Raw genomic sequence first — 22,338 nt, 5'->3', positions numbered from 1 at the left:
GAAAATTGAGATTTGACAATGTGTGACTTCTTCGATATACCAACATACGAGTATTAAAATCATTTTAATTCATGGGATGACCTAAGAGATCTGTATAGATGTGAGCATCTTTAAACAACAAAGTTGCAAATTAAAAACTCAAAGCATTTATTAAACAAAATACTTATATATTAATTCATAAAATTTTTCATACAACATATTATATAATTCCTCAACACGCTTTCGTATTGCATAACAACTTCATTACTAATACCATCAAATATCTCTTCGTCTAAAAAATAAAAAACATGTTATTATTCATTCATTGATTTCCCATCTTATTTCTCAATTGGTTCTTTTCATAGCTGAAAATGCTCTTTCAACCTCGACAATAACAACTAAAAAAGTTAGTGCTAATATCATAAGTAGTAATATACTGTACTAAAATCACAAGTTTGCACATTTTTTTCAACAAAAAAGTAAGTGGAAACATCTGCTCCATGGGCTCAAGATGGCTTTTGTCCTTGTTCACGATGTCTTGCACTTATTTATCTTTACAGCTACGAAAGTAAAAATCAACATCAACAAATCAAAGTACACACGTGAGCATTACAAAACCACATGCAAATGACACATTATTTCAAAGTCATTCGTAAATATTACACGAATACGATATGAACATGAACACGAATGTAAAGTAACCGGAAAAATATGAATCTATTTTTCTACACCTTGTCATTTAAAAAAAAAAAAACAATCGATTTTCCAGAAGAAAACAAAAATAAATATTAAAAAACGCAAAGTATATATTTTGAGGCGTGCGATCCCGCCCTCTACGACTGAAAAAATCCCAATCAACAACCACACTGACTTTAAACCAAGTCGTTTTTCTTCCTCTTTTGCAATCTCAGACAAAGCTTTCGTCTTCCATTTATCTCACGCTTCCAATTCAGTTCAATTCAATTCCTCTCAACCCCTATCCCTCTCTCCCTCTGAAAATTTCCAAATTCCCGTTCCAGAAATCTAGAGAGAGAGAGAGAGAGAGAGAGAGAGAGAGATTGGATTGGTGTAGCTTTTCTTCCACATTTGATGGCGAAGAGAAGACGATGCGTGTTTGGATTCTGCTATTCTCTTTTGACGATTTTGGTTTACGCTAGGGTTTCGTTTTCCGCGAGATCTGATAAGGAAGTCAGGGAGAGGTTCTACGGCAACATGATGAACTCCTCCGCGCCGGTTTCCGGCGACGGCACCATTGCCAAAATGTTCGATCGCGTCCTCGAGAAGGAGTTCTCCGAGAACGATCAGCCCGAAGGTTTAGCTCCTTTGCCATTTTTGTTAACTTGCATTTTGCATTTTGTAGTTAATTTCTCGTTTATTGTCTTAATTGTAGTTAGTTAACATTTTTTCACCTTCAACTTTGTGTAGGATCTGATGGGGCCAGCTTTAACAGCAGTGTGGCCGATCAACAAGTAGGTTTTTGTTACTCGTATGATTTTTCATGTACCGAAATGCGATACTTTTCGGTTATTTTTAGGCCGAAACAATTCTGTAGTGAAGCATTTATCTGCTCTAGCTTTAAATGCAAAATTAATCTTTGATTGTATTTAATGTCTCATTTCTAAAACCCTTCGTTTATTTATACCGAAACAATTCTATGTTGTGATTATGTTTTGCAGGCTGTACTAGAGACTGTGGCGAAAATCACTCACGAGAAGGGCAAGAAAAATGATACACAAGTGGGAAAGTATGTGAATGTTAGGATAGTCTTTTGATCCTAATATGGTTGTGCTGTGACAAGATATTAAATTCGTAGCGGAATAAGATGTGATCTTGCGATATGGTAATAATGGATGCCCCTTTTTTTGGTTGTCAGCGGCACGAAGCCTTATGATTTTGAAGGTGTTTTTTCATTGGAGAATGAAGATTCTGAAGAAACAACAACCTTGATTGACAAAAAGGTACTTTGAAAAGCTATTAGTAATGAATATTTGAAGTTTACAACTCTGGCAGGGATTCCCGCTCGTAATTATAATTGATTTTAGCTATAATTTAACCCTATTAACTTTTTTCATTTGTTTATGATAGGATAATGTGTTTGTGATGTCAAACAAGAAATCTAAATATCCAGTACTTCAAGTAGATTTAAGGTATCTTTACATATCCCTTTCCTGACTGTTACATGAATAAATTCGGGGCCCATTTGGTTCTTGACTCAAACACGAGTGTCTCAAATGTTTGTGGAAGTCAAAACTTTTTAAGTCTTTGGTGGTTTTTAATTGATTATGGATCTCGAATTCCTATAACACAGTATGGTTTCTCTCAAAGAGCCGTAAGGCTTTTCTTCGTTTGAAAGCTAAAGATACTCCACACATATGCCCTATGAACAGCTAATTGCAGTTTCCAAGTTTATATTTGTCTTCTTGATGCATATATTACTGATGGGTAACACTTGATATTTTGGCAGATTAATTTCTGATCTGGTGGTTATCATAGTATCTGCTGCCATTGGTGGAATTCTGTTTTCTTGTTTGGGACAACCGGTTTGACTTTAAATCCTAGCCACTCTTTTCATATTTTATTCTTCATCTCTAGCTTAATGTTCCTGTATAGTTCTTAGTTCATGACCTATATGATCCAACTTTATAAAATTTTCAGCATAGTGATTTAAATGATGTGACTCAGATTTTCTGTTCTAATTTATATGCATATGATAGGTTATTGTCGGATACCTGCTTGCTGGTTCTCTCATTGGACCTGGAGGTCTTACAATCATCACTGAAATGGTGCAGGTACGTAGTTGATTATGATCAGTTAAAAGTTTTATGTTTTCTTTAGAGTTTGGTTTCAGTATAGTTTTTCCTCATCTACTTTGTTCAAACTTTCATTCATTCTCATCTCCATTTAAATTGGCCTCTTTGAACTATTACTTATCAGCAGTATCTGTTATTCAGCAACACTATATTAATGCCCTCTTGCGTCTGTTTTGGAGACTGGATAACTTTATTCTTAAAAGAAAACCCTACTGTCCTGTAAATGCTTTCAATATGCATTGGAGTATCAGTAGAAGGATTCAAACTTCAAATTTGGTAAAACTTAGGATGTCAAAAGTGTCAAAAGATTGCTCCTTATCTAGATTTCTTCAAAATTTAATGCCATTTATCCATATCAGATTGTCAATTCCTCCTAATAAAAAAATAATAGTAGAAAACTAGCATTAGTCACTTGTTTTCCTGGAAATCCATGTTTAACTATTTGGTGTTGGTCAACCATTTACATCCGAGCTTTGGTATCAGTTTTCTTCTATATGTAATCTTGTTAAATTCCTTTTTCTTTCATTACAGGTTGAAACTGTTGCACAGTTTGGTGTTGTATTTCTTCTTTTTGCTCTAGGTTTGGAGTTTTCTTTGGCTAAGGTATGTTAGACTTGGGAAGTTTAAGTTTACAGTCTGTTATGCTGTAAAATTATGAAGATTTCTGTTTGATGTCCTGAGGGAGGGAGAGGATGAAACTTGCCTTTGTTTACGGAAGCCATTTAATTTGTCGGTGGTGCAGTTAAAAGCTGTGGGCCCTGTAGCTGTTCTTGGAGGCCTTCTTCAAATAATGACATTTATGCTCTTGTGTGCCATAACTGCTGTGGTATGGTGTTTAATCTTGCTAACTGTATTTTCTTACAAGTAACTCGTTAACATGTCAAAATGAACACCAAGCTTGCCCTTTTCTTATTTTTCAGTTATGTGGAGCAAAGTTGTCTGAGGGAATTTTTGTCGGTTCCTTCCTTTCAATGTCCTCAACAGCGGTGGTAGGTTTTCTAACCTTTAGTAATATGATGCCACTTTACTTCCTTGGTTGCTTGTTTCTGAATCTCAACTGCACTTCATTCATCTCTCATTTCCTTTTACCAGGTGGTGAAATTTCTTGCAGAAAGGAATAGTAATAGTGCTCTTCACGGTCAAGTAACAATTGGAACGCTCATTTTCCAGGTAGGTTTTGAAGTCTGAAAACTTAGATGGTATGTTTATTGATAACTGATGGACCTTTTACGTTATAACCCTGGTTTCTAAATCTCTGATGCATATCCATACATCCCATCATGTGGCTTATTTCAGGACTGTGCTGTTGGTTTATTGTTTGCTTTGCTCCCAGTTTTGGGTGGTCATAGCGGCCTTTTCCAAGGAATGGTATCAGTAGGGAAGCTGTAAGTCTGCTTCTGCAGCTTGTATGGCATATTTCTTTTTTCCTTTTATTCTTTCTGTTCTGAAAATTTCTTTTGCTTTGCTGCCATAATAAAAATGAGGGTCGTTTTATTTTATTTTTATTTTTTTTAAGTGGTTATTTTGTAGTCCAACATCCTAGTTTGTCGCTACTTCAGGTTGCTGGTGCTGTCACTATATCTTGGTGCTGTGTCGGTATTCTGTTGGTCATTTGTTCCTCGCTTTCTGAAACTGATGATGCAGTTGTCCTCTCAAGTAAGTTTTGTTGGTCTAGTAGAGTAAGATAGTTAGCTTTCTGTCTTGACTTTTAATAACTTCATTGGCTCATTTATAATTCTTATGGTGGATCAGACAAATGAGCTCTATCAGCTTGCTGTTGTGGCTTTCTGCTTATTATCTGCTTGGGTAAGTGGAAATATTTATTATTTTTTTTCAAGTTTCTCATATCAAGGGTTGGTAATGGATGAGTTAACACGACATATTCAAGATGATATTCCTTGGTGTATGCTTTTCGCAGACGATATAGTGTTGATAGATGAAACTCAGGAAGGGGTAAATGCAAAGCTTAACCTTTGGAGAGAAGTGTTGGAATCTAAAGGTCTTCGCCTAAGCCGATCAAAGACAGAATATATGGAGTGCAAGTTCAGTGCAAATGGAGGCCAAAACGAGTTAGGGGTGAGGATCGGAGATCAAGAAATACCAAAGAGCGACCGTTTTCGTTACCTAGGATCTATCTTGCAAAAGAACGGAGAATTAGATGGAGATCTCAACCATAGAATACAAGCTGGATGGATGAAGTGGAAGAGTGCATCCGGCGTGTTGTGTGACCGCCGTATGCCACTGAAGCTCAAGGGAAAATTTTATAGGACGGCAATAAGGCCGGCGATGCTGTATGGCACAGAATGTTGGGCGGTGAAACATCAACACGTACACAAAATGGGTGTAGCGGAGATGAGGATGCTTCGTTGGATGTGTGGGCACACGAGAAAGGATAAGATTAGGAATGAGGATATCCGGGATAAAGTAGGAGTAGCCGAAATTGAAGGAAAGATGAGAGAAAATCGGTTACGGTGGTTTGGACATGTGCAAAGAAGGCCTACTGACGTTCCGATTAGAAGATGCGACTATGGGACAGAGGTTCAGGGCCGAAGGGGTAGAGGAAGACCTAGGAAAACTTTGGAAGAGACTCTAAGAAAAGACTTAGAGTACTTGGATCTAACGAAGGACATGACACAGGATCGAGCACAATGGCGTTCTAAGATTCATATAGCCGATCCCACTCAGTGACTTGGATTTTCCAAGTCTCCAACCGAGAAGTTTTCCTCACTCGGGAAATTAAGGGAACACTACCCTAACCTACATGCTCCACTCAGAAAGCTTCAACATACAAGCTTTAACAAAAGAAAATTCAAAGAACTTAGCGAAGAAGGCTTTGGTGTATTTAACACAATACGTTGAAATGAAGGAAAGCTTATTTATTGATATCCCTGATAAGCTACAAATATGTACATATACATGAGTCAACATAAGCACACAAGAGGGAGCCTTCACAAAGGTTGCTTAGGAGAAGTCTCAGCAGTCGGTAGAGCCCCAGAAAGAGAAGGCACCGGAGGGGGATCATTTGGAGCCTCAGTACTGGACAGAACCCTAGAAGGAGGAGGCATCAGAGGTTGATCATTTGGAGCTTCATTACGCGGTACAGCTCCAGAAGACGAAGGCAATAAATGCCTTTGGAACAAACCCACAAATCTCTGATGATCAAGTAAAACCTGACCATCAGTTTCCTTCATCTGGTCAAGCTTCCTCTTCATGTTTGTAGCATAGTCATGTGCGAGCCGGTGCAACTGTTTATTCTCATGCTTGAGCCCTCTAATCTCCTGTTTGAGACTCATCACTTCAGCCGCCAATGATTCAACTTGGCGGGTTCGAGCAAATAGGCGTTGGGCCATATTAGACACAGAACCTGCACACTGAACACTGAGAGCCAGCGAATCCTTAACAGCTAACTCATCAGACCGTTTGGAAAGTAGTCTGTTATCTTTGGGAGTGAGAAGGTTCCTGGCCACCACCGCAGCGGACATATCATTCTTCATCACGGAATCCCCAACGGTAAGAGGACCAGTAGGGGAGACGAAGGATGGGCGCCATATGTTGTCTGGAGAAGGTGGGGCTGCCTCTTCAACAAGGTTCAAGTCAAAACGACGGTCGGAGGGGCCAGACATTTTCAAAGGTGTTGAAGAGAGAAGAGGTCGGACAAATCAAGATCTTAGAAGTGCAAGAATGAAGCTTCTACTGGTGGAGATTCAAGTGTGCTTTGGAACTTAATGCCAGCCCCTATAAAAATCTGCACTCGACGAAGCTTCAGAAATCGAAGAGGCGCCTGCTCAGAAATCGAAGAGGCGTTTGCTTTCTCAAAAGCTGGGCGGCTTAGAGATCACGAGGGTTGATCTCAGAAATCGAAGAGGTGTTTGCTTTCTCAAAAGTTGGGCTGCTCAAAGACTACGAAGGCCGATCTCAAAAAACGAAGATGCGCTCGCTTTCTCAAAAGCTGGGCTCCCCAGAGACCACGAGGGCCGATCTCAGAAATCGAAGAGGCACCTACTTTTCCAGCCTTTTCCAGCCTTGTCAGCACCTGTCACACGCACACTCAGTTTTGCGGAAATTATGGGCATTCTGTCAAAGACTTCTGGGGAAGTAGAAAACACATGAATCTTACTGTTCAATCACCCACTTCCCACACGCAACAATAGCTCATGGGTACCACAGATAACTTTGCCAAAGTTCTCTGCCAAAGTTGAGCACGTGAAGCTTGCAGCTCCCACTACATCGCTCTGACCAAGAAGGGTAAAAGAATAGCAAAGAAACAGCACTAACAAAGTTTAGACCCATAAATTTTGAAGGTCTAGCTACCATATTATTACCCACAAGGGTAAAGGAACAGTACCACTGCTGGATAATTGGAAAGTCCCTGTGTGTCAACCTCTGTGCTTCGTGGCAAGGTAGACTAGCAAACATGCCCAACCTTTACTCACATTCGAGAAAACACTCCCAATAAGATTGCTTGCTCCAAAATCGAAGAGGCACCGTCCTCCGAATCTCGAGAGCCAGACTCCCAACATGACTACTTTCTTAAAAATCGAAGAGGGGGTAAAGGAACAGTACCATTGCTGGATAATTGGAAAGTCCCTGTGTGTCAACCTCTGTGCTTCGTGGCAAGGTAGACTAGCAAACATGCCCAACCTTTACTCACATTCGAGAAAACACTCCCAACAAGATTGCTTGCTCCAAAATCGAAGAGGCACCGCCCTCCGAATCTCGAGAGCCAGACTCCCAACATGATTACTTTCTCAAAAATCGAAGAGACACTGCTCCCCGAATCTCGAGAGCCAGACCCCCAGCATGATTGCTTTCTCAAAAATCGATGAGGCATCGTTCTCCGAATCAATCGAAGAGGCGCTCGCTTTCTCAAAAGCTGGGCTGCTCAGAGACCACGAGGGCCGATCTCAGAAATCGAAGAGGCACCTACTTTTCTAGCCTTGTGCTGTCACACGCACACTCAGCTTTGCAGAAATTATGGGCATTCTGTCGAAGACTTCTGGTGAAGTAGAAAGCACATGAATCTTACTGTTCAATCACCCACTTCCCACACGCAACAATAGCTCATGGGTACCACAAATAACTTTGCCAAAGTTCTCTGCCAAAGTTGAGCACGTGAAGCTTGCAGCTCCCACTACATCGCTCTGACCAAGAAAGGTAAAAGAATAGCAAAGAAACAGCACTAACAAAAGTTTAGACACATAAATTTTGAAGGTCTAGCTACCATATTATTACCCACAACTGTAAAGGAACAGTACCACTGCTGGATAATTGGAAAGTCCCTGTGTGTCAACCTCTGTGCTTCGTGGCAAGGTAGACTAGCAAACATGCCCAACCTTTACTCACATTCGAGAAAACCCTCCCAATAAGATTGCTTGCTCCAAAATCGAAGAGGCACCGTCCTCCGAATCTCGAGAGCCAGACTCCCAACATGACTACTTTCTCAAAATCGAAGAGAGGGTAAAGGAACAGTACCATTGCTGGATAATTGGAAAGTCCCTGTGTGTCAACCTTTGTGCTTCGTGGCAAGGTAGACTAGCAAACATGTCCAACCTTTACTCACATTCGAGACAACACTCCCAACAAGATTGCTTGCTCCAAAATCGAAGAGGCACCGCCCTCCGAATCTCGAGAGCCAGACTCCCAACATGATTACTTCCTCAAAAATCGAAGAGACACTGCTCTCCGAATCTCGAGAGTCATACCCCCAGCATGATTGCTTTCTCAAAAATCGAAAAGTCATTGTTCTCCGAATCTCGAGAGCCAGATACCACAGACCACTTTTTCAAAGTGCTATGACAGAGTTAAAACATGTGAAACTGGCAGCTCCCACTACCGTGCTATGACCAAGCAGGGTAAAGGAATAGCATTACTACTTGTTGTTAGGAAGACTCCTATATATGTCGACCTCCATCCCCAACGGACAGGCAGACCTGCAAAAATGCTCAACCCTTCATCATATCTGAGAGGGCACTCCCAACGAAGCCTTTCGAAATATTCAGCTTTCTTTCCCCCCGATAATACCTCTGCAAACAAGCTATACTAGAGCAAGAATATCTCATATCATCAGGGTTAAAAGCAAGAGTATCCCATATCATGCTTTTTCCCTGTCTTTTCTTTTGGCCTTGTTTTTACCTGCAAGACAAGGAGAAAGAGAGCAATCAGTCAGCACTTGGAATCAAGCTTCCAGCCAGGAACTGACTGCCTGGAACCCCTTACCTGATTACTTACCTGGCATTGCTCTCGAGTACTCATCTTCAACATCTTATGTTTCCAGGGAAGATTCCGCATCTGCTTGAGGAACAGATAGGGCAAGTGCGAAGGATACAAGGAAGCATGTGGAGACAAGCGTAACAGCACACGTACCGATACATTCATTACTCTGTCAAAAGCAAAAGTATCCCATATCAGCAGGGTGGAACGTACTCTAGATTTGATGGACTTGTTTTGACCCTCAAATTCTTCAGTCGGCCTTATACTCTGGAGGAAACCAGAAAACCAGTTCAAGAATAAGCCTGTGGAAAGTTACTTCTTCAAAAGCAAAAGTATCTCATATCATCTCTTCTCATTTTTCTTCTCTTTATCCTTCATGCTGCTGCAAGATGGGGAGAAGGTGAACAATCAGTCGGAGCTCTGATTGCTTACCTTGTCTGTCACCTCTTTCAGCAGACCCCCTAGCTCGGCGACTTGGGGGACTCCTACTACATGGTTTGTATCGCGCTTGACCAAGCCTGAAACTACAAGTAAGCTTCAAGTGAAATTGATACATTACCTTGTGCATCTCCACCAGTTAAAGATACCACCCCTGGATGGAGGAAGAGTACTTCCAGAGAAGATGCCACATCTACCTATGAGACAGATAAGGCAAGTCAAGACGACACCACACTCCGATACTTAGAAGTTTCGTGATTACGAGATCATTCTCCCACAATATTTCCTAATGTCATTTGTACTAAATCATTCACTTGTACTCACTAAATGAGAGCTTGAACCTATGTACTTGTGTAAACCCTTCACAATTAATGAGAACTCTTCTATTCCGTGGACGTAGCCAATCTGGGTGAACCATGTACATCTTGTGTTTGCTTTCCTATCTCTATCCATTTATATACTTATCCACACTAATGACCGGAGCAATCTAGCGAAGATCACAAAAAGCGATCGTTTTCGCTACCTAGGATCTATCTTGCAAGAGAACGGAGAATTAGATGGAGATCTCAACCATAGAATACGAGCTGGATGGAAAGAGTGCATCCGGCGTGTTGTGTGACCGTCGTAGGCCACTGAAGCTCAAGGGAAAATTTTATAGGACGGCAATAAGGCTAGCGATGTTGTATGACACAGAATGTTGGGTGGTGAAGCATCAACACGTACACAAAATGGGTGTAGCGGAGATGAGGATGCTTCGTGGGATGTGTGGGCACACGAGAAAGGATAAGATTGGGAATGAGGATATCCGAGGTAAAGTAGGAGTAGCCGAAATTGTAGGAAATATGAGAGAAAATCGGCTCCGGTGATTTTGAACATGTGCAAAGAAGGCCGACTGACGCTCCGGTTCGAAGATGTGACTACGGGACAGAGGTTCAGGGCCGAAGGGGTAGAGGAAGACCTAGGACAACTTTGGAAGAGACTCTAAGAAAAGACTTAGAGTACTTGGATCTAACGGAGGACATGACACAAAACCGAGCGCAATGGCGTTCTAGGATTCATATAGCCGACCCCACTTAGTGGGAAAAGGCTTTGTTGTTGTTGTTGTTGTTGTTGTTGTCTCATATCAAGGGTTAATACTATTCAAAATGCTAATGGACTCCAAATTTAGTTTTCCTGCTCAATCTGCATGCTTTTAAGTGCTGTTCCGACTTTTTACACATTATAATTACCATAGTCGCTTATTGGTCCAATGTTGGCTGAGTATTGGCTGCTGAGTTGTTGCGCAACTTGAATTTCCAGAATTTCTGGTTACACAATAACAGTAACACGGTTCTAATGCAGGGATCTTTCTACATATTTGTAATTCTCAATGCTATTTTAATTCTAGTGAATCTCTTGTAACCTTTTCAGTGCAGTGATAAGTTGGGCCTTAGCCTTGAGTTGGGTTCATTTGTGGCTGGAGTTATGATATCAACCACTGACCTTGCACAACATACTTTAGACCAGGTACTCTTCTGGATTTCTACTAGTTACGTATTACGTAATCTGTTGCAGTCATGTTTATTTGCTTCCTTTTTGTTTTCCCCCACTTGTGCTTAAGAAGTAATGGTGTTGGATTCTTTTGGGGCTTCTTTAACTACGTGTTTGATAATCCTAGTAGCTTGGAAAAAATGCGTAGCCATCACACTATGATTCATGTGTAATGCTTGTATTTGATATTTTTGTACATTGCAGGTGGAACCAATTCGTAACCTATTTGCAGCTCTCTTCCTTTCAAGTATTGGAATGCTCATACATGTACATTTCTTGTGGAGCCACGTCGACATACTGCTAGCATCTGTAATTCTAGTTATAGTTGTAAAGACTGCTGTTGCTACTATTGTTACTAAGGCCTTTGGATATAGCTTTAGGACGTCATTTGTGGTAAGTGGATTTATAAGATTCGAATCGTATCTTATTTGTTGCAGATAAGCTAATTTGTAGTTATTTAACCTCGATTATTTTTTATAGGTTGGAGTCTCACTTGCTCAAATTGGAGAATTTGCTTTTGTCCTCTTAAGTCGGGCCTCAAATCTTAAACTTGTTGAGGTAACTTAGCTCTCTTATGGTTAGTCTAAATTTCTTCACCTGGATTCAGTTTTGAATCCCAGCTGTTAGGGTCCTGATTCCTGAATGAAGGAAATCACATCTTGCAGTCAATTTGGGTTCACAAAATAGAATCTACATATTTTCCTCGATTTCATGTTGATTTTCTTATCATTGTCTTTTCAAACTATTTCTCACAGGGAAAAATGTACCTGCTTCTTCTCGGAACAACAGCGCTTAGCCTGGTAATTTTATTTTGATGTTACCTTTTGTGGAGAACGAGTCCAATAATTTTCTCTCTCGTGCACTCTCTGTCAAAAACTTACCCTAGTAAATGATGTTACAGGTTACAACTCCTCTCTTGTTTAAGTTGACTCCCGCCATAATGAACCTAGGAGTTCTTATGCACTGGTTTCCTTCCGAGGGTACTCCATATAACGAGGTCTCTCTCTTTCCTCCTCTTTGAAGCACATGCATGCGTACTTGCAAGCACGTTATACCTATGAAGTTTGAACTGTACAGTAGGCATTGCTCGCGGCTCCTCTCCTCTCTTTTAAAATGCATATCCGTGCAGCAGGATGGATTTGCATTCAGCAGTTACTTAAAACTGTAATTTGCTTCTGAAAGCTATCCGCAGTTCAAGTCTCGGCTTATTTCCTGTTTCCTCCGCTTTTACAGGAGAAAGCTTCAATGATCGACGCACAGCACAACCGCATATTGTGATCTCCTTCCCATGTCTATCTACCATCCGATCACAATTCATATCATGTTACGAATTCAGTTGTGTATGATTTGTGAATGTCCGGTGTTCAGTTCGCTGCCAATTCCATCGTTGTAGATGTTGCAGATGACACTTCAAGATGTTCGGTTCCAGCTTCGAGCATTATCGTGTACAGAGCATATCATTTTTGTAATTTTTTTGAGGATTTTGTAAATAGGAATGTTTATGTAGGGCTCCTCTTCAAGTGTGCATGCTAGTCTATTTGGGGAAAAAGTTGCTGCAAATACTAGAGATCGTTAGGAAACTGTATCGTACCAAAAATGGACTTCCAGAATTATTTTTTGAAGAAATACTACCAACTGAAACATTTTTATCTTATTAAATTAATGTTTCTTTTGTCAATTCTACTACTAAAAGCTAACATAATTCATAATCAATGTTTAAGATGTGTGAAATTATTGATATTTTGTCAAATACCCGAAAAATTAAACATCGAAGAAATTGATGATATTTTTGTCAAATATCCGAAAAATCAAGCATCGATATGGAAAAGGGATGAAATGTAAACTTCACCATATTTTAATGAGATATAAGAAAATCAATGAATATCGATGATATTTATTGATACACTACAGAAAATTTGCTGGAATCCATTGTAGATTTGAACTTTTGAAGTTTTTTTTGATAAATTTTTCTCTAATTTGACTAAACCTAAATGAGTTGATATACCTAATCCATTGTCAATTTTCATAATTTTTTACTAATGTAACCTATATGAATGTCGATATTTTCATAAATTTGCATATCGACATTTCTACCTTTATCATTATTTTATAACACATTAAATTTCGCCAGGGCAAATGGTATACAAAAATCTTAAGTTTCCAGACTACTGTAAGGAGAATTTGAACTGGGCTATATCAAAGCAGTTCAGCTTCAACCGGTCCGGCCCATGTGACTAGCCCAAATAAATTGGGCCGATGGACTTCTGAGTCCGATGGAAAAGTAAAAGAACCAGCAACCAGGCGTACTCTCTAGAAAGAAAAAAGAGGAGTGTGGGAATAATCAAGTACGAGTCTGTTTCTTGTTTCCTGTTGGACTTTCCAGTCAGTCTTTGTTTTCTGGTCTTCCTCCCCCGGTCGTCCCCTCCTCCGGCGTCGTCTTCTTCTTGTTTCCCTTCTCTTTTTTTTTTCTGGTATTTTTCTCGGGCAGACACAGAGACCGACGAGAGTGGATGGAGGGTCAGCGGGCAGCTCTGTTTCAATGCCAGCGAATTGGCTGCAACGCCATGTTTTCCGAGGACGACAATCCCGAAGGCTCCTGTCAATACCACGATTCGGTACTCTCTCCCTCTTACTGTGCTCTGGTTTGGATGTGATAGAAGCAAAGTAAATTATCGTTTTCCCTTTTTCTTTTGGTTCAATTTGCATAATTAAAATATCCCAACTGAGATTAATCTCAAATTCTGTTTTTTTTTTTTTAACTCTTATTATTTGCTTGAATGCATATTTTCATCTGAATCTTAAAAGTAATGACCTTGAAATTTGCTTTTTAGTTTAAACTAATTTCAAACTAAATTGGGTTTAATTGATCCGAATGCTGCACATTGTGTATCTAATTAATCTGTTCCCTTGCTTGCTTTGTAAACTATGAAGGCTTTTAATTTTATGCATTTTAAAACCTTGTTATTGGAAGTTAATTCAATTTTTTTTTCTTGCATGTTTGGGCTCGGCTGATTGCTTCGGCATCTCCAAACTTTTCAGGGAGTAAGTATTGCCTGTTGATTTCGTTGTTACATCGCGTTTCTTTAGATTTGCTTTTGGGTCGATGCCATAACTTAAGCACAATGTACTTGTTTTTCCCAGCCTATATTTCATGATGGGATTAAAGAGTGGAGTTGTTGCAAGCAAAAAAGTCATGATTTCACCTTATTTTTAGAATTACCAGGGTAAGCACCGATTCCACTAGTATTTTTAAGCATGCCCTATAACTCCACAACAGAATGAATGGTCACAACGCTGAGATTTGAAGCAAATTTTGATTGTTTGTCGAATTATTGAGTCCTGAGTTAGTTATGGATTTGAGATTTTTGTTAGTATCAGTTAAGTTACTTAACTCTTCTTTTCTTTCGTTTCTCTATTTGGTGAAAGCAGATGTAAGAGAGGTAAACACACAACAGAGAAACCAGTGTTGGCGAAGCCAAAGCCTAAGGATCCTGTTCCTTCTCCTACTACAGCTCCTGCTACTGATGCATCGTCAAAGCAGTCCTGCTCTAGGTGTCGCCAGGGTTTCTTCTGTTCCGATCATGGTACTTTCATTTGATGCTTGTTGCTTGAAGCATTCGATTACTGTCTATTCTTCATACATTGTGTAACGGGTCAGGAGGTTGGTTGGTTTGCGTGGAGATGATATAAAGTATGTGTATAGAAAATGTGAAAGAATCAATATGCACTCAAATATTAATGACAATGCAACTATTAGAGAGTCTAATAGTACCTTCTCATTGGGAGTTTTAGGGAAAAGTGGGAGTGATTTAATCTCCAAAGCCTGGTAATGATCCTTAACACTGAAAGATATCAGTGATAGGGGCGTGTTAAAAAATAACAGTAATAGGATGCGATACAAGATGAATTTTTACCCTTTAGTATTTACTGAGGAACACGATTTGAGGGAAATGGTGAATATTCTAATCTTCAGGTCTTGCAAAAACACAACCAAGCTTTGTTGTATTTGGATTTTGTTGGGGTTTTAATCTTTCTCGAGTACAACTAGTCGTGTATTTTAATCTTCATATCTTTACATAAGATAAGACTTCTTCTCAATGATAGCATAGCTGATCGATTTATTAGAATTTGTATTGCATTTAAGGCATCTGAGATTCTGAGCGATGTTCCCTTTTCCAGGTGCACAAGCCAAAGAAATAAACTCAAAGCCTGTAAATGTGGAAACAACTCCACTTCCGGAAAGCATTACTGATGATCAAGGCACTTCTGCTCCACCGAAAAAGATTGTTGACATAAACCAGCCCCAGACATGCAAGAATAAGGGGTGTGGTAAAACTTTCAAAGAGAAAGATAACCACGAGAGTGCATGCAGTTACCATCCCGGGCCTGCTATTTTCCACGACAGAGTGAGAGGGGTGAGTGTACTACTATGATTGTCAATTCGGTCCAACATTGTGTGTTTAACTCTCTAGATATATAAATATGTATAATTTGAATAACAATTTTTTCTTTCGGTATCGCAGTGGAAGTGCTGTGACGTACACGTAAAGGAATTTGATGAGTTTATGAGCATTCCTCCATGCACCAAAGGTTGGCACAATGCTGATTCCTGACCCGGTATCTTAACATCAGACGCAGTGAAGGATGATTTGTTTTTCTCGTCTTTCTTGTCCTAAATTTTCTTGTTCCTGAACTGATATTACATTTCATGCAACCGTCCGCCACGAATATTTAGCTTCTCTCTGTACCACTTTTGGAATATATGAATTGTCATGTCCTGTGTTCTTGTTATGTTGAACAATAATTCATGGTGTCGAAATTGAACTTACTACGTCTCTACATATTAAGGTCTGCATTTCTGTCTGATGGAAAACTTGCCCTATTCTTCTGAAATCACGTCCGAATATCCGATCGTTTGATTGTCGGTCATTTGGTTCATCTCGGATTTGCTTGTTTCACCTTCTTCTCTCGTACGTTGGTGTTTTGGTCCATCTTCCTCTCGTACAGGTGAAAACTGGAAACTGGTTCTTCACTCAATGCTATTGCTCTGATATAATGAGTTTGCGCCCCACTATTTAGTAAATTATTGTGATAGAAGTATACTTGGAAATTTATTGTACGACCCGTTAATCTAACACGAAATGTCACGAAAATAACAGGTTTGGGTTAACCCGTTAGTTGTTATCGGGTCTTCTGTTAAGAATTCGTTAATGAGTTTGATCGTTACAGGATCAACTGTTAAAAATCCGATAAGTTATCAACTGTTAGATTTAGACATTAGACATAACAATCTATTACAGATAAGTTATCAACAGTTAGATTTAGACATTAGACATAACAATCTATTACGTGATCCGTTAAATCGACATGAAATGACACGATTCATTAACAAATTGGATTATTATCGGATCATCTATTAAGAATGAGTTAAGATAACGAGTTTTGCATAACATGACTTATTAAAATAACAAGGACATCACTATAATAAACACGATCCGTTTGTGAGGTCTGCAGATGGATCGTAAATAAGTTAAAAACTGTTGCTGACGAAAATTACCTTCGCCTCCAATGTGAAATTGCCTTTTGTGGCTCTGGGATATTGGACCATTGTTGGGCTTTTATTTTCTGCTTTCAGAGTGATCGAAGCCCGAATCTGGATAGAAGCTTTTACCGGTCCAACATAATTCACAACCATTTTTGTTCAACTCTTTAATCAATCATGCTAGAGTCAGTCGTTCATGTAATTGGCTTTCTAACATTGATACATATGAGGCTCACAACTCATCAGCAGTTATGGGCACATAAGTCAATGTTAAAAAGACAACCAATTCTCATGTTGTTGGACGAGTAAATCTTGTTCTTTATTGAAAACACGACCAATTTACCGTGATTGATGTTATTTATTTTTAATCTTTCATATACTCTTTTCAAATTCTAACGTCTAATTACTTAAACTTAAAAAAATCAAATAACAAAAATTGATTGAAAAATAAAAATGTGGATGACCATCCATTCATCATATCGTCTCTTAAAAAGATTGGAATGATTAAAAAGGACGAAAGAATTAAAATTAATTATAGAGGGTGAAGTTGTCACGTGTGTTACGATGGATACAATCAATCCCCTATGCCCCCCCCCCCTCTTTTATATCTCAACCAAATCTCAGGGTCCCACATTCCTTCCTTGTTTGCATGGGGTCCCACACCAAGTTTAGTTTTTGCATGTCCCACCAACAACAAAGTTCCGTTGCTTTGCGGGTTTGAGAGAAATTTATGATGGTAACACGGATGATATATCAAGTGTTTTATAGAAATTGTGAGATATTTTATTTTTTAAGTTATTAATTTTTTAACATACATATTCCACTATTTATATAATGATATGTTATGTATTATCTCGTGTACTGATCACATTGAAAAATCTCTTCTGATTTGAGTCATTGTTCGTTCGACCAAACCCATTTTTCTGCTTCTTGTTTGCATGCACACTCAAAATTTTCACAACAATTACAAAGATTGATGCTAGTTTTTCGAACATTGAAGTATATTTGGTCGATGTGGATGACATTTAAAGTTATAATATTTTGTCTCCGACGACACAAACTAATCTTGGTCAACTTGCATTATTAGTCAAAATCAACTCATAAGCATGCTGGTTAATTTATCTCTAACTCTTAATACATGTGAATGCATTAACGGTCAAAATCGTAACTGGAGATTGACTTTAACAATGATTTAAAGAGAAATGTATGTTAATCGATACATTTGGCACACTGCATGATACATTTGTCTTTTAAGTAGCGTAACTTTATTAAAGTATAATATGATAATATTTGTATGTAAAAATATAATTTTTCGTTAAAATAAATAATATATACTGAAACATTTTCGTTAAAATTACTAAACTTTTTAGTACGTTGGAAAAACAGTATGGTATACGGTATACCAAACAATAATATATCGAATCGTTCCAGCATAGTAAACAATATCTCACAATTGAGGAACGGGAGGTAACCCAAGGAATCTTAAATGTGATAGTGATGAAGGTGGGTCCCAGTGACAGTGCCAATGGGTTTAAAAGTTGGACTCGGCAACTGTCACGCCGGTAGTACAATTGCTGACGGCGGGTCACCGGCTGCTTATACGCCGGCCTTGTCTTTGGTTTATAGGCTCAGACGCAGACTGTCTGGCTCTAACCTATATATATACGCTATAGCTGTCTGTCACTTTTTTCAGTTTTTTGACGCTTTGTTTTTATTGTTTTATGCTAGAGGTAGGTGCCTCCCTCACGCATAGATTTTTCAATGTGTTCTATATATATATATATATACATATATATTTATATTTGTAACATAGTAAATTAACATATAATATTTGTTTGATAAACATACATATATATGTATTTTTAAAATACTTTTGTTTTTTGTACATAACTTAATAATTTGTTAAATTGCACCTTTTTTTAACTTTCACGTATGATATGTTTATTATACATGTATTTAAGTACAAAATAGACGATTCAGATCATTAAAATATGATACATGTTATTATATATATATATATGTATATATGTATTTTTAAAATACTTTTTTTTGTACATATCTTAATAATTTGTTAAATTGCACTTTTTTTTAACTTTCATGATATGTCTTTTTATACATATACTTACTTATTTTTCACATTTAATCCATGTTACTTATATTGTCTTTTAATGGTACATAAAAAATTCATATATTCTATACATATTTTTCTTATATTATTGAAACGATAATAAAGCATAAATATTTTAAGTAAATAAATTTTTAAGTTTTATAAAAATGGCCATGTTTTTCAAACAAAAAAAAATTAACAAAGAGTTCACGTACTATACTTGTTATGTATTTTACTAGCTATAATCCAAATAATGCAAATTATTGGGTAACATATATATACAGGCCCTTTATCTAAAGGGTTATCCATTTTTATGTAAAAATGAAGATTGGTTAGATGGCTCATTTCATGTCAAATTTCAACGATCTGAACCGTCTATTTTGTAAGTCTTGATTGATAGATCATCTTTACAAAAGTTCAATTTAATCCAAAATCATTTGTCAATTTAATTATCACAATGAAATTTAATTGTTTCTTATAAAACAAAGTATTTGTCAATTTTTTTTAAACTCAATTAGATGTTTTAAATATTTTTGAATTTGCTAATATTATACAAGAATGATCTATAAGATCCAACTTAAAAATTTGACTGTTCGAATTATTGAAGTTTGATGTAGGCATGGGCTCTACAAGATATCCTCATTTAAAAAATAATAGAGATCAATCCTCTTAAAGATCTCGCATACATACATACATATTCTTATTTCTCGCTGGTGTACGATTAATGTGGCTTGGATTAATGGGTTTGGGTTGTCGCCGACCAGAGGTTATATAACACTGTATATGACTATTAGCACACCCTATATCCTATAGGCTATATACTGTACATGACTCATTGTGTGATTTAACAATTTATATTATGTGTCCTAATATAAATATGATAGTACTATTAACACAACTATTTGAACCTCTTACGTACCTTTTTTTATTTCGATTGTTAAATAGAATGAATTAAAGCAAATCGATAAACAAAACTTAACAAAGATGTGTTAGAAATAAAAATGAGCGGTTGCGGTTCAATTGGTAATTTAGTTGGACCCGCGACCCAATTGATTTCGTTAGCATTCAAAATGTCGAAGCCAACGCTAATAGTTCACCTATGTTATAAGAAGATGAACGCAATTTGTATAAAGCTGACGTGGTTTCTCACATCGAGTCAAACTAGTATAGGAGTTTTAACAAAACACTTTCGGTACTGTTCATTTTTAATGAAAAATCACATTTATAACTTTCTCTAGTATTATTTACTATACCTTTAAAAATGACTTTTCATTAAAAGATATTTTTTTTTTTACTTTTCGTTAGTTTTCCTAACTAGTATTGGTTAATTAAGACTAAAACATAACAGTTTCATATTTTTGTGGGAGTTTTTCGGTGAATAATGTGGTCACTCATACACAAGTTTTTTTCGAAGTAGAGCCAGAAACGTGACATTGAATATTTTGTAACACTTTATTTTTCACAGCTGTGCGACACTGGTTCAACTCTGTGGCTCTGCTTGATTTATACGATTTTCATAACTGCATCTATCTACAGAATTCGCATTTGATTTGACAATAGGAATGTGGGTGAGATTTTCACACTCCAACTCACCTCATGCAGTTATTTGATCTTTAAATTAAATAAACCAAAATCATTATTAAAAATGCCATATCCAAATTTATAAGCATATAGATAGATATATCGATATCTATTGTCTTCGATGAAAATGATGAAAATTTGATCTAAAATGGGAAAATTCAAAATGAAACTTTAGAAAATGTGACATGATAGTTCGTCAATATTTAATTTAACTTATATGTCGAAAATATTGATGAAATCTATCGATTTTAGTCAAAATTTATGAGTTTCTCTAATATGAAGTGAAGTTTACTCCCTTTCATATCTTTATCTGATTTTTTTGATATTTCTATATCGAAAATTTTCAAACATTGATCAAAACATACTTTATTATAGTAAATAATTTGTAGTGTGAGAATCATTTTTTAATGAAAAATCACTCATAAAATGAAAATCTTATATTGAAAAACATAAAAAGAAGATCAAGATCAAATCTTCACCTAAAATAAGTGTGTCAATTATTGTTTGACACGTATTAAAATTACGATAACAAAATTAAAAAAAGTTAAATTTATAAACACGTGCTGGTTAATGATGGAGCTCATTAAGAGACTACATTTATTTTAAATTCAAAAGATTTAGTCTAAAGAGAAGAAACCGTAGAAAATAGATATTGCAGGAGGTCCAAATCCTAGTAATACATGCACAAGACGGAGGAGTTTTAAAATAATGGAATTAAAAAGCTAGCACGGCCAGCTTTAAACGAAGGAGGCCTGTCGTTTGTTTAAGTGAATGCTGCTGCTGCAAAAGCCTGCATCAAGCTGCTGCTGTTGCCAAACATTACTTATCCAACAACCGAGAAGGAGAAATACTAAGGAGCTTCTCTCAAGGCAAGCTTTTTTGTGAATTTTATATCATTTCATTTTTTTAGTACATTGTTTTATAATAAGATAAAAATGAGAATTGTGCCACAAATATGAGGTGGCACTAGTGGATAATACATGGAGAGTCTCTTTAGCATTTCTTAGTGAGAAATGTTACGCAGAAGCTTTTAAAGTGAGACTCTCTATTGATTCTCAACCACCCCATGTTTTTTGAGAAAATTTTCATTGTTACCGGAGCAGAGTGGTACACAACGTATTTTCATATAAGAGGTGGGGAATTATATTTTTTAGGTTATTAACTTATTAACACACATATTCCACTATTTGTATAATGACACGTGATGTATCATCTCATATTCCGATTACCTTGAAAAATCTCTCATATTTTCTACACAATTTTTTTAACGTTGATATAAGAATTGTGTTAAAAATATTACGTGGTGGACAGTCTACAAATAATCTCACTTTAAAAAAAAATCTAATCACCATTTCTCCCCACAACTATTCTCTTCTTTTGTGTGCTTGTTAACATTAATATTAATCATCTTTTTAATTAATTTGTTATTATATCGATCTGTGTGAAGTTCCTCCTCATATTCTAGTGACGTGATTATAAAAGAGTCCGAAATTATTAGGGTTTCACGCGCCATTCTGTCTAACGAAATTGATGATCTGACAATTGTGAAGGAAACTCTCGGGACTTTTATGGGTTTTCTGAAGTATATAATTTGACGTTAATTTTTTTGTTAATATTATAAAATATTATGTATAAAAAAAATGAAGTGGCAAAAACTCATAAAAAATTACACTTTAAAAAAATATATATCTTTGGCGTATAGGGCGTATCTCAAAATACCTAAACAAACGTAATGATGATTCCTATTGTTTAATGTGTTTTAAACATTGTCTTCATCATTGTATACTGCATGATTAGATTCATTATTGATAATTAGAACTTCATAATCAAAAGGAGTGGTCTTGGAGGCAGATTATCTGTCCTCTCACTTCCCGTACTTTCTTATACCCTTTTGTTTTATGTGGTTACGGTTAATTTGACATTGTATATTAAAAAAATAACGTTTTGTAGACCTATAATTTTAGACAGAGTTATATTTAACCGTTTCAATTGGAGATGACCTTAGTCATAATTCTCAACTCAAGTTGTTTTCGTTGGGTTACGTGGTTGTGGTTTGACTTGATAAATGATAAACTTTGTCAACATTCAAAATGTTGCTATTACAGTGTTTCAAACTGGTTATACATTATCGGCTGAGTATG

At 37.1% G+C, this 22,338-nt stretch overlaps 2 protein-coding genes across 3 annotated transcripts; both read left to right on the top strand.

The window, feature by feature from the left end:
- The first annotated feature begins 812 nt into the window (after positions 1-812).
- LOC103428540 (K(+) efflux antiporter 5-like) lies at positions 813-12,645 on the top strand. 2 transcript variants are annotated; one of them, XR_003775048.2, is made up of 20 exons: positions 813-1,291; positions 1,405-1,448; positions 1,656-1,723; positions 1,853-1,937; positions 2,065-2,126; positions 2,444-2,519; positions 2,694-2,768; positions 3,321-3,392; positions 3,532-3,615; positions 3,710-3,778; positions 3,882-3,959; positions 4,086-4,174; positions 4,349-4,445; positions 4,542-4,595; positions 10,848-10,943; positions 11,172-11,360; positions 11,448-11,525; positions 11,723-11,767; positions 11,869-12,038; positions 12,201-12,645. XR_003775048.2 is itself a non-coding variant. In XM_029106124.2 (20 exons), the coding sequence occupies exons 1-20, from the start codon at positions 1,069-1,071 to the stop codon at positions 12,243-12,245; spliced, it is 1,725 nt and encodes a 574-aa protein (XP_028961957.1). In that variant the 5' UTR covers positions 813-1,068; the 3' UTR covers positions 12,246-12,645. The 2 variants fall into 2 exon arrangements, 1 of the variants encoding a protein (XP_028961957.1); XM_029106124.2 differs by having other exon boundaries at positions 11,869-11,964.
- A 690-nt stretch (positions 12,646-13,335) lies between these two features.
- LOC103439674 (cysteine and histidine-rich domain-containing protein RAR1-like) lies at positions 13,336-15,808 on the top strand. The gene is made up of 6 exons (XM_008378250.4): positions 13,336-13,582; positions 14,007-14,009; positions 14,109-14,191; positions 14,397-14,551; positions 15,147-15,382; positions 15,491-15,808. The coding sequence occupies exons 1-6, from the start codon at positions 13,478-13,480 to the stop codon at positions 15,578-15,580; spliced, it is 672 nt and encodes a 223-aa protein (XP_008376472.1). The 5' UTR covers positions 13,336-13,477; the 3' UTR covers positions 15,581-15,808.
- Positions 15,809-22,338: the final 6,530 nt, after the last annotated feature.

Source organism: Malus domestica, chromosome 07 (genome assembly GCF_042453785.1).
Source record: "Malus domestica chromosome 07, GDT2T_hap1".
In the NCBI taxonomy this organism is placed as follows: domain Eukaryota; kingdom Viridiplantae; phylum Streptophyta; class Magnoliopsida; order Rosales; family Rosaceae; genus Malus; species Malus domestica.
The sequence above is the reverse complement of the archived record's forward strand: the minus strand, read 5'-3'. Positions and strand labels throughout refer to the sequence as shown.

Bases quoted from the DNA above. Each gene is read 5' to 3' on its own strand.
- LOC103428540 (XM_029106124.2), top strand. From the start codon at position 1,069: ATGGCGAAGAGAAGACGATGCGTGTTTGGATTCTGCTATTCTCTTTTG. The intron at 1,292-1,404 runs GTTTAGCTCCTT...AACTTTGTGTAG, and splicing joins CGAGAACGATCAGCCCGAAG to GATCTGATGGGGCCAGCTTT. The intron at 11,768-11,868 runs GTAATTTTATTT...ATGATGTTACAG, and splicing joins GAACAACAGCGCTTAGCCTG to GTTACAACTCCTCTCTTGTT.
- LOC103439674 (XM_008378250.4), top strand. From the start codon at position 13,478: ATGGAGGGTCAGCGGGCAGCTCTGTTTCAATGCCAGCGAATTGGCTGC. The intron at 14,552-15,146 runs GTACTTTCATTT...TCCCTTTTCCAG, and splicing joins TTTCTTCTGTTCCGATCATG to GTGCACAAGCCAAAGAAATA. The intron at 15,383-15,490 runs GTGAGTGTACTA...TCGGTATCGCAG, and splicing joins TCCACGACAGAGTGAGAGGG to TGGAAGTGCTGTGACGTACA.